This window comes from Mobula hypostoma, chromosome 7, assembly GCF_963921235.1.
Source record: "Mobula hypostoma chromosome 7, sMobHyp1.1, whole genome shotgun sequence".
Taxonomy (NCBI): domain Eukaryota; kingdom Metazoa; phylum Chordata; class Chondrichthyes; order Myliobatiformes; family Myliobatidae; genus Mobula; species Mobula hypostoma.
The window spans coordinates 17668723-17680891 of record NC_086103.1 but is presented as its reverse complement, the minus strand read 5'-3'; the positions used below and the strand labels follow the sequence as shown (position 1 = coordinate 17680891).

Sequence of the window (12169 nt, the reverse complement as noted above, 5' to 3'; positions counted from 1 at the left end):
AGCACAAAGATGATGGTCTGAAGGGCTGTTTCTGTGTTATAAACTTAATGATTCTTACAACACAGAAGTGTTCTTGTACCTGCCTCTGTGGTGCTGTACAATCAGACTCCTCTCCCCAATCTTGTACCTGCCCCTGTGGCTCTGTAAAATCAGACTCCTCTCCCCAGTCTTGTACCTGCCTCCGTGGTGCTGTACAATCAGCCTCCTCTCCCCGATCTTGCATCTGAGAAATAGAAAGTACATGCATTATTTGTTCAGTCAGGTTTAAAGATCTGCGTGTGTCCGTTGTTTCCTGGTTAACCAGGATTCAGCGATCCAGATTGACGGGTTTACTATACACCGTCAGGATAGATCTATAGAGTCTCTCAAAAGCAGAGGTAGAGGAGTATGCTTCATCACTAACTCTTCTTGGTGCACAAATATATCAAAGCTGTCCCAATTCTGCTCACCAGAGCTGAGATATCTAGCAGTTAAATGCCATCCTTTTTACTTACCACGGGAGTTCTCCAGGGACATTTTGGTAGCAGTATACATTACACCTCAGGCCAATGTCCATCAAGCTTTAGATGATCTGAGCAATGGGATCAACATGCACAAAACAGCACATCCTAATGCCTTCATCATTGTTTTGAGTGATTTTAACCAGGACAGTCAAAAAAACAATTACTAAGCAATTACCATCAACAGATCACTTGCAATAAGGAAGCAACACACTGGACCATTACTACACCACCATCAAGAATGCCTACAGTGCTATTCCACGCCCTCACTTCAGGAAGTTTGACACCTGGCTGTACTTCTACTCCCTGAGTATAGGCAGAGACTGAAGACTGCAGCACCAGCAGTGAGGACCACGAAGGTTTGGACAAGTGAAGCACAGGAGTGCCTACAGGACTGCTTTGAATCTGTGAACTTGACTATATTCAGGGATTCATCTTCGAACCTGGATGAGTATGCTGCAGTTGTTACTGACTTCATTAAAACCTGTGTGGATGAGTGTGTGCCTACAAAGACTCACTGTACATTCCCAAACCAAAAGCCGTGGATGAACCAGGAGGTACGTTGTCTGCTGAAGGCTAGATCTATGGCATTCAAGTCTGACGACCCAGGCCTGTACCAGAAAACCAGGTATGCTTTGCGGAGGGCTATTTCAAGGGCGAAGAGACAACTTCAAATGAGGTTGGAGGCGACATTGGATGTACGACAACTCTGGCAGAGTTTGCAAGACATTACTTCCGACAAAGCAAAACTCAGTAGCATAAATTGCAGTGATGCTTCACTAGGAGAGGAACTCAATGCCTTCTATGCCCACATTGAAAGGGAGAACACAACTACACCTGTGAAGATTCCTGCTGCACCCAATGACACTGTGATCTCTGTCTCGGAGGCCGATGTTAGGCTGTCTTTAAAGAGGGTGAACCCTCTCAAGGTGGAAGGTCCCAATGGAGTACCTGGTAAGGCTCTGAAAACCTATGCCAACCAGCTAGCGGGAGTATTCAAGGAAATCTTCAACCTCTCACTACTACCTGCGGAAGTTCCCACTTGCTTCAAAAAGGCAACAATTATACCAGCGCCTAAGAAAAATAATGTGTGCTGCCTTGATGTCTATTGCCCGGTAGCACCTGGCTAAAGGATGCATGTCTCTGGGAACTGAACGTCCAAGGATACATGGTGTATCGGAAGGATAGGCAGGTAGGCAGAGGGGGAGGCGTGGCTTTATTGGTAAGAAATGATATTAAATCATTAGAAAGAGGTGATATAGGATCGGAAGGTGCAGAATCTTTATGGGTTGAGCTAAGAAATAGCAGGGGTAAAAGGACCCTGATGGCAGTTATTTATAGGACTCCAAACAGCTGCAGGGATGTGGACTACAAATTACAACTGGAAATAGAAAAGGCTTGTCAGAAGGGCAGTGTTATGATAATTGTGGGGGATTTTAACATGCGAGTGGATTGGGAAAATCAGGTCGGCACTGGATCTCAACAGACAGAATTTGTAGAATGTCTGCGAGATGGCTTTTTAGAACAGCTTGTTGTTGAGCCCACTAGGTGATCGGCTGTACTGGATTGGGTATTGTGTAATGAACCGGAGGTGATTACAGAGATTGAGTTGAAGGAACCCTTAGGAGACAGTGATCATAACATGATTGAGTTCACTGTGAAATTTGAAAAAGAGAAGCCGAAATCTGATGTGTCGGTATTTCAGTGGAGTAAGGGAAATTACAGTGGCATGAGAGAGGAACTGGCCAAAGTTGACTGGAAAGGGACACTGGTGGGAAGGATGGCAGAGCAGCAGTGGCTGGAGTTTATGCGAGAAGTGAGGAAGGTGCAAGACAGGTATATTCCAAAAAAGAAGGAATTTTCAAGTGGAAAAAGGATGCAACTGTGGTTGACAAGAGAAGTCAAAGCCAAAGTTAAAGCAAAGGAGAGGGCATACAAGGAAGCAAAAATTAGTGGGAAGACAGAGGATTGGGAAGTTTTTAAAATCTTACAAAAGGAAACCAAGAAGGTCATTAAGAGGGAAAAGATTAACTATGAAAGGAAGCTAGCAAATAATATCAAAGAGGATACTAAAAGCTTTTTCAAGTATATAAAGAGTAAAAGACAGGTGAGAGTAGATATAGGACCGATAGAAAATGCTGCTGGAGAAATTGTAATGGGAGATAAGGAGATGGCAGAGGAACTGAACGAGTATTTTGTATCAGTCTTCACTGAGCAAGACATCAGCAATATACTGGACACTCAAGGGTGGCAGGGAAGTGTGCGCAGTCACAATTACAACACAGAAAGTACTCAGGAAGCTGAATAGCCGAAAGATAGATAAATCTCCCAGACCAGATGGAATGCACCTGCGTGTTCTGAAGGAAGTAGCTGTGGAGATTACGGAGGTATTAGCGATGATCTTTCAAAAGTCGATAGATTCTGGCATGGTTCCGGAGGACTGGAAGATTGCAAATGTCACTCCGCTATTTAAGAAGGGGGCAAGGAAGCAAAAAGGAAATTATAGACCTGTTAGCTTGACATCAGTGGTTGGGAAGTTGTTAGAGTCGATGGTCAAGGATGAGGTTACGGAGTACCTGGAGGCATATGACAAGATAGGCAGAACTCAGCATGGATTCCTTAAAGGAAAATCCTGCCTGACAAACCTATTACAATTTTTTGAGGAAATTACCAGTAGGCTAGACAAGGGAGATGCAGTGGATGTTGTATATTTGCATTTTCAGAAGGCCTTTGACAAGGTGCCACACGAGGCTACTTAACAAGATAAGAGCCCATGGAATTACAGGAAAGTTACATACATGGATAGAGTGTTGGCTGATTGGCAGGAAACAGAGAGTGGGAATAAAGGGATCCTATTCTGGTTGGCTGCCGGTTACCAGTGGTGTTCCACAGGGGTCCGTGTTGGGGCCACTTCTTTTTACATTGTACATCAACGATTTGGAATATGGAATAGATGGCTTTGTGGCTAAGTTTGCTGACGATACGAAGATAGGTGGAGGGACCGGTAGTGCTGAGGAAACGGAGAGTCTGCAGAGAGACTTGGATAGATTGGAAGAATGGGCAGAGAAGTGGCAAATGAAGTACAATGTTGGAAAGTGTATGGTTATGCACTTTGGCAGAAAAAATAAACGGGCAGACTATTATTTAAATGGGGAAAGAATTCAAAGTTCGGAGATGCAACGGACTTGGGAGTCCTCGTACAGGATACCCTTAAAGTTAACCTCCAGGTTGAGTCAGTAGTGAAGAAGGCGAATGCAATGTTGGCATTCATTTCTAGAGGAATAGAGTATAGAAGCATTAGGGTGATGTTGAGGCTCTATAAGGCGCTGGTGAGACCTCACTTGGAGTACTGTGGGCAGTTTTGGTCTCCTTATTTAAGAAAGGATGTGCTGACGTTGGAGAGGGTACAGAGAAGACTCACTAGAATGATTCCGGGCATGAGAGGGTTAACATATGAGGAAGGTTTGTCCGCTCTTGGACTGTATTCCTTGGAGTTTAGAAGAATGAGGGGAGACCTCATAGAAACATTTCGAATGTTGAAAGGCATGGACAGAGTGGATGTGGCAAAGTTGTTTCCCATGATGGGGGAGTCTAGTACGAGAGGGCATGACTTAAGGATTGAAGGGCGCCCATTCAGAACAGAAATGCAAAGAAATTTTTTTAGTCAGAGGGTGGTGAATCTATGGAATTTGTTGCCACGGGCAGCAGTGGAGGCCAAGTCATTGGGTGTATTTAAGGCAGAGATTGATAGTTATCTGAGTAGCCAGGGCATCAAAGGTTACGGTGAGAAGGCGGGGGAGTGGGACTAAATGGGAGAATGGGTCAGCTCATGATAAAATGGCGGAGCAGACTCGATGGGCCGAATGGCCGACTTCTGCTCCTTTGTCTTATGGTCTTATGGTAGCACTCACATCTACAGTGACGAAATACTTTGAGAGTTTGGTCATAACTAGACTGAACTCCTGCCTCAGCAAAGACCTGGACCCATTGCGTTTTGCCTATCGCCACAATAGGTAAATGGCAGACACAATCTCAATTGCTCTTCACACGACTTTAGACCATCTGGACAACACAAACACCTACGTCAGAATGCTGTTCATCAACTATAGCTCAGCATTTAATACCATCGTTCCCACAATCCTGATTGAGAAGTTACAGAACCTGGGCCTCTGTACTCTTCTCCGCAATTTTTGGATACTGTTGATGGGGTCAACCTACCAGGGACAAGTTGCAGTGGTTGCATCTCTGGCACCGAGATGGGACCCTCAACTCAGAAGGGAAGGAGGGAAAAGAGGAGAGCAGTAGTGACAGGGGATTCGATAGTTAGGGGACAGATAAGAGGTTCTGTGGAAGAGATCGAGAATCCCAGATGGTCTGTTGTCTCCCTGGTGCCAAGGTCCACGATATCGCGGATCGATTTCTCGGTATTTTCAAGAGGGAGGGTGAGCAGCCGGATGTCGTGGTCCATGTAGGGACCAATGACATGGGTAGGAAGAGTGAGGAGGTCCTGAAAAGTGAGATTAGGGAGTTATGCGCCAAGTTAAAGGACAGGACCTCCAGGATAGCAATCTCAGGATTGCTACCAGTGCCGCGTGCAGGCGGGTTTAGAAATACTAAGATAGTGCAGATCAACACGTGGCTGAAGGCATGGTGCAGGAGGGAGGGCTTCAGACTGATAGATAATTGGACAGTTTTCCAGGAAAGGTGGGACGTGTTCCAGCGGGACGGTCTACATCTGAACTGGAGGGGGACAAATAATTCCTGCAGGTAGGTTTGCTAGAAAGGCTCCGGTGGATTTAAACTAGATACGAGGGAGGAGGGAAACCAGAGTGTAGGAACAGAGGTAGAGAAGAAGGAAGAAAAAGAAAATAGTAAAGTTGTTTGCACTGTTACTGATAAACAGAGAGTAAGAGGTGGAAAATTTCTTAAATGCATTTATTTTAATGCTAGGAGCATTATAAGAAAGGTGGATGAGCTTAAAGCATGGATTGATACCTGGAAGTATGATGTGGCAGTTATTCGTGAAACATGGTTACAGGGAGGGTGTGATTGGCAACTAAATATTCCTGGATTTAATTGCTTCAGGTGTGATAGAATCGGAGGGACAAGAGGGGGAGGTGTTGCATTGCTTGTCAGAGAAAATATCACAGCAGTGCTCTGGCAGGATAGATTAGAGGGCTCGTCTAGGGAGGCTATTTGGGTGGAATTGAAGAATGGGGAAGGTGAAGTAACTCTTAAAGGGGTGTATTATAGACCACCAAGTGGGGAGCGAGAATTGAAGGAGCAAATTTGTAAGGAGATAGCAATATTTGTAGTAAGCACAAGGTTGTGATTGTGGGAGATTTTAATTTTCCCACACATAGACTGGGAAGCCCATATTATAAAAGGGCTGGATGGTTTGGAGTTTGTAAAATGTGTGCAGGATAGTTTTCTGCAGCAATACACAGAGGTACCAACTAGAGAAGGGGCAGTGTTGGATCTCCTGTTAGGGAATGAGATAGGTCAGGTGATGGAGGTATGTGTTGGGGAGCACTTCGGGTCCAGTGATCACAATGCTATTAGTTTCAATATAATTATGGAGAAGGATAGGTCTGGACCCAAGGTTGAGATTTTTGATTGGAGAAAGACTAACTTTGAGGAGATGCAAAAGGATTTAGAAGGAGTGGATTGGAACAATTTGTTTTATGTGAATGATGTAATAGAGAAATGGAGGTCATTTAAAGGTGAAATTTTGAGAGTACAGAATCTTTATGTTCCTGTTAGGTTGAAAGGAAAGGTTAAAAGTTTGAGAGAGCCATGGTTTTCAAGGGATATTGGAAAGTTGGTTCGGAAAAAGAGAGAGATCTACAATAAATATAGACAGCATGGAGTAAATGAGGTGCTCGTGGAATATAAAGAATGTAAAAAAAAATCTTAAGAACGAAATTAGAAAAGCTAAAAGAAGATATGAGATTGTTTTGGCAAGTAAGGTGAAAATAAATCCCAAGGGTTTCTACCGTTATATTAGTAGTAAAAGGATAGTGAGGGATAAAATTGGTCCCTTAGAGAATCAGAGTGGATGGCTATGTGTGGAGCCAAAAGAGATGGGGGAGATTCTGAACAATTTATTTTCTTTGGTATTCACTAAGGAGAAGGATATTGAATTGTGTAAGATAAGGGAAACAGGTAGGGAAGTTATGGAAACTATGATGATTAAAGAAGTAGTAGTACTAGAGCTTTTAAGGAATATAAAAGTGGATAAGTCTCCGGGTCCTGACAGGATATTCCCTAGGACATTGAGGGAAGTTAGTGTGGAAATAGCAGGGGCTCTGATAGAAATATTTCAAATGTCATTAGAAACAGGGATGGTGCCAGAGGATTGGCGTATTGCTCATGTTGTTCCATTGTTTAAAAAGGGTTCTAAGAGTAAACCTAGCAACTATCGGCCTGTGAGTTTGACGTCAGTGGTGGGTAAATTGATGGAAGGTATTCTTAGACATGGTATATATAATTATCTGGATAGACAGGGTCTGATTAGGAACAGTCAACACAGATTTGTGTGTGGAAGGTCATGTTTGACGTATCTTATTGAATTTTTTGAAGAGGTTACTAGGAATGTTGACGAGGGTAAAGCGGTGGATGTTGTCTATATGGACTTCAGTAAGGCCTTTGACAAAATAGCTTTTTTTGCTTGTACTTGAGCCTACTCCGGGAAAGGCTATCTTAGATTGGGTGCTATGTAATAGCCCAGATCTTATTAGTGCGCGTAATGTAAAGGAACCTTTGGAGGCAGTGATCATAACAAGATTGAATTTATACTACAATATGAGAGGGAGAAGCATAACTCACATTGCAATGGAATAAAGGGCATTACAGAGGCATGAAACAGGAGCTTGCCCAAGTGGATTGGAGGGGGTTATTGGCTGGGATGAGGACAGAGCAGAGGTGGCTGAAGTTTCTGGGAATAGCTCACAAGGCGCAGGATAGATATGCAGTACAGAAGTAGTAGTTCCCAAATGGCAGGGGTAGGCAACTGTGGCTGACAAAGGAAGTTAAGGACTGCATAAAAGCCAAGGAAAGGGCATATAAGGTAGCAAAAGTGAGTGGAAAGTTGGATGATTGGGAAGCTTTTAAAATCCAACAAAAGCCAACTAAAAGAACTACAAGAAGGGAAAAGATGAACTACGAGGGCAAATTAGTTGATAATATAGAAACACAGAAATCCTACAGCACAACAGAGGCCCTTCGACCCACAAAGCTGTGCCAAATATAAAGCAGGATACTACGATATTTACGGTCATGTACAGAGTAAAAGGCATATGAGAGTTGATATTGGACCACTGGAAAATGATGCATTTGAGGTAGTAATAGGGGGACAAAGAAATGGCAGATGAACCTAATGGGTACTTTGCATCTGTCTTCGCTGTGGAAGACACTAGCAGTGTGCCAGAGATCTGTGACTGTCAGGGAGCAGGAGTGAGTGCCATTGCTATTACATAGAAAAAAAGTTTTAGGCAAACTCAAAAGTCTTGGAGTGGATAAATCTCCTGGACTAGATGGACTACATCCTAGAGTCCTGAGAGAGGTTGCTGAAGAGATAAAAGATGCATTGGTCATGATCTTTCAAGAATCACTTGATTCAGGCATGGTCCCGGAGGGCTGGAAGATTGCAAATGTCACTCCACTCTTTAAGGGAGAAAGGAAATTATAGGCCAATTAGCCGAACCTCAGTGGTTAGGAAAGTGTTTGAGTCTATCATTAAGGGTGAGGTTCTGGGGTACTTGGAGACTTAAGATAACAATGAGTCAAAGTCAGCATAGTTTCTGTGAAGGGAAATCTTAGCTGGCAAATCTGTTAGATTTCTTCGAGGAAATAGTAAACAGAGTGGACAAAGGAGAGGCAGTGGATGTCATTTATTTGAATTAGCAAAAGGCATTTGATAAGGTGCCACACACGAAACTGCTTAACCAGATAAAATCCTGTTACGTCACAGGAAAGATACTGGCATGGATAGTGGAATGGCTGACAGGCAGGAGGCAGTGAGTGGGAATAAAAGGGGCCTTATCTGGTAGGCTGCCAGTGATGAGTGGTGTGATCTTCAGGTGTCAGTATTGGGACTGCTACTTTTCACAATGTTTGTCAATGATTTGAATAATGGAATTGATGGCTTTGTGGCAAAGTTTGCAGATGATACGAAGATAGGTGGAGGGGTAGGTAGTGCTGAGGAAGCAATGTGTGTGCAGCCGGGCTTAGACAAATTGGAAGAATGGCAAACAAGTGGCAGATGGAATACATTGTTGGGAATTGTATGATAATGCATTTTGGTAAAGGGAACAATATTGCAGACAATTATCTAAATGGGGAGAAGGCTGAAACATCAAAGGTGCAGAGGGACTTGGGAGTCCTCGTGCAAGACTCCCAGAAGGTTAATTTACAGGTTGAGTCTGTGGTAGGGAAGGCAAATGTAATGTTGGCATTTATTTCAAGGGGAATAGATTATACAAACAAGGAGATAATGTTTAACCTTTATATGGCACTAGTCTGGTTGCACTTGGAGTATTGTCAACAGTTTTGGGCCCTGTATCTCAGAAAGGATGTGTTGTCATTGGAGAGAGTCCAGAGGAGGTTCACGAGGATGATTCCGGGAATGAAGGAGTGTTTGGCAGTACTGCCTGTACTCACTGGAATTTAGAAGAATGCCGGGGGAGGGGATCTCATTGAATCTCACCCTATGTTGAAAGGACTAGATAGGGTGGATATAGGGAGGATGTTTCCTATGATGGGGATATCTCGAACTAGAGGCACATCCTCAAACTTGTCGGGCAACTTTTTCAAACAGAGTTAAGGAAGAATTTTTTTTAGCCAGACAGTAGTGAATCTGTGGAATGCTCTGCCACCGACTCCAATGGAGGCCAAGTCTATTTAAGATGGAAGATGCTCGTTTCCTATCAGTCAGGGCATCAAAGGATATGGCGAAAACAGGATCTGGGATCAGCCATGATGGAATGGCGGAGCAGACTCGATGGGCTGAATGGCCTAACTCTGCTCCTGTCTTATACTCTTAACCGAACCTATTTACAAAGATAGCCCCTGTGGCAATTTCTTCATCTGTGATGGTGCCCATCATCAGAGTTGGTGGTGCCCAATGTTTGCAAAGTGCCTCTGCTGTAGCATGAACTCCATGTAAGTTCACCAGGAATGCCAACAAGAGGCATGCAATTTCAGAGAGGCAGGCAATCAGGATGGACAGAACTCCTCAGAACCAGTTGCCTGGGAGCGTGAATAACTCTCACAGAGAGATCCAAGAATAGTTCAATCAGTGAGGCCCATAACTGGTCACCCACCTATGTACAAAGTGCCCAAAGAACTAGGGGGTGATATGATTAACCTAGAACAGTACAGAAAGGATTGGAAGCACTGAATGAACTGGGTCTATTTTCACTGGAGTGAAGAATACATGATGGAAGTGAGATGTGCATAGATCCGGTGGGTAGTCAGAATCCATATCTCATGGTAGGGGTGCCTAAAACTAAAGATTTAAGGGTAGAGTGAGGGGTTTTAATGGGCATCCAAGTGAGCTTAAGGTAATAGAACCCTTAGGAGGCAGTGATCACAATATAATTGAGTCCAACTTGAAATTTGATAGGGAGAAAGTAAAGTCTGACACAGCAGTATAGGAAATTACAGTGGTATGAGAGAAGAGTTGGCTAAAGTAAATTGGAAGGAGATGCTGCCAGAGTTGTCAGCAGAGCAGCAATGGCTCAACTTTCAGGGAAAAATGAGGAAGGTACAGGATAGATGTATTCCAAAAACAAAGAAATATTCAAATGGCAAAATAGTACAACCATGGTTGACAAGGTAAGTCAAAACTAATGTAAAAGCAAAAGAGAGGGCATACAACAAAGCAAAAATTAGTGGGAATACAGAGGATTGGGAAGCTTTTAAAAACCTACAGGGAGCAACTAAAAGAATCATTAGGAGGGAAAGGATAAAATATGAAAGCAAGTTAGCAAACAATATCAAAGTGGATAGTGAAAGCTTTTTCAAGTATATGAAAGAGAGAGATGAGCGTGGATATAGGACTGCTCGATAGTGAGGCTGCAGAAATAATGACAGGGGACAAGGAGATGGCAAATAAACTAAATGAGTATTTTGCATCAGTCTTCACTGTGGAATACACCAGCAGTGTGCCAGGTGTTGAAGGGTGTAATGGAAAAGAAGTGAGTGCAGTTAATATTACAAGGGAGAAGATGCTTGAAAAGTTGAAAGACCTAAGGGTACATAAGTCACCCAGGCCAGATAAAGTGCACCCTAGGGTTCTGAAAGATGTAGCGGTAGAGATTGTGGAGGCATTAGTACTTACCTCCCAAAATTATTGGACTCTGGCATGGTGCCAGAGGACTGGAAAATTGCAAATGTCACTTCACTCTTTAAGAAAGGAGGAAGGCAGCAGAAAGGAAATTATAGACTAGTTAGATTGACCTCAGTGTTTGGGAAGATTTTGGAGTCAATTGTTAAGGATGAGGTTATGGAGTACTTGGCGACACAGGACAAGACAAGACAAAGTCAGCATGGTTTCCTTAAGGGAAAATCCTGCCTGACGAACCTATTGGAATTCTTTGAGGAGACTACAATTAGGATAGATAAAGGGGATGCAACGGATGGTATATATTTGGACTTTCAGAAGGCCTTTGATAAGGTGCCACATATGAGGCTACTTGCCAGGCTAAGAGCCCATGGTATTACAGGAAAGTTACTGGCATAGTTAAAGCATTGGCTGATTGTTAGGAGTGGGAATAAAAGGATCCTTTTCTGGTTGGCTGCCAGCGACCAGTGGCTTTCCACAGGGGCTGGTGCTGGGACCACTTCTTTTTATGATTAATATTAATAATTTAAATGATGGCATAGTTGGCTTTGTTGTCAAACTTACAGATGATACAAAAATTGGTGCAAGGGCAGGTAGTGTTGAGGAAATAGGTAGGTTGCAGAAGGACTTGGACAGATGAGGAAAACAGGCAAGAGAATGGCAAATGAAATGTAATGTTGGAAAATCCATGGTCATGCACTTTAGTAAAAGAGATAAATGTGCAAATTATTTTCCAAACGGGGAGAAAATCCTAAAGTTAGGTGTAAAGGGACTTGGGAGTCCTTATGCAGAACACCCTAATGGTTAACTTGCAGGTTGAGTCGGTGGTGAGGAAGACAAATGCAATGTCAGCAATCATTTCAAGAGGTAATGAATACAAGAGCAGGGATGTGATGCTGAAGCTTTATAAGGCACTAGTGGGGCCTCACCTTGAGTATTGTGAACAGTTTTGGGCTCATCTTAGAAAAGACATGCTGGCATTGGAGAGGGTCCAGAGGAGGCTCACGAGGACAATTCCGGGAATGAAACGGTTATAGTACGAGGAACGTTTGATGGCTCTGGGTCTGTACTTGCTGGTATTTAGAAGGATGATTGAATCTCATTGAATCCTTTCGAATGTTGAAAGGCCTAGAAATGGTAGATGTGGAAAGGATGTTGCCCATAATGGGGGAGTCTGGGACAAGAGGGCACAGCCTCAGAACAGAAATACGAAGAAATTTCTTTAGCCGGAGGGTGGTGAATTTGTGGAATTTGTTACCACAGGCAGCTTTGGAGGCCAGCTCGTTGGATATATTTAAGGCAGAGATTGATAGATTCTTGATTG

The 12169-nt window shown here is 43.4% G+C and overlaps 1 protein-coding gene across 8 annotated transcripts in view; it reads right to left on the bottom strand.

Annotated features, from left to right (window-relative positions):
- faxdc2 (fatty acid hydroxylase domain containing 2) overlaps window positions 1-12169 on the bottom strand; it is a 104279-nt gene that overhangs the window by 69616 nt on the left and 22494 nt on the right. For 4 of the 8 annotated variants that reach the window (XM_063053111.1, XM_063053109.1, XM_063053110.1 and 1 more), the window contains one exon: window positions 176-223. In XM_063053111.1, the coding sequence (XP_062909181.1) occupies window positions 176-223 (48 nt within the window). Of the gene's footprint in view, window positions 1-79; window positions 224-12169 lie in introns of all 8 variants that reach the window. The other 4 variants (XM_063053106.1, XM_063053105.1, XM_063053108.1 and 1 more) reach the window with 2 other exon arrangements.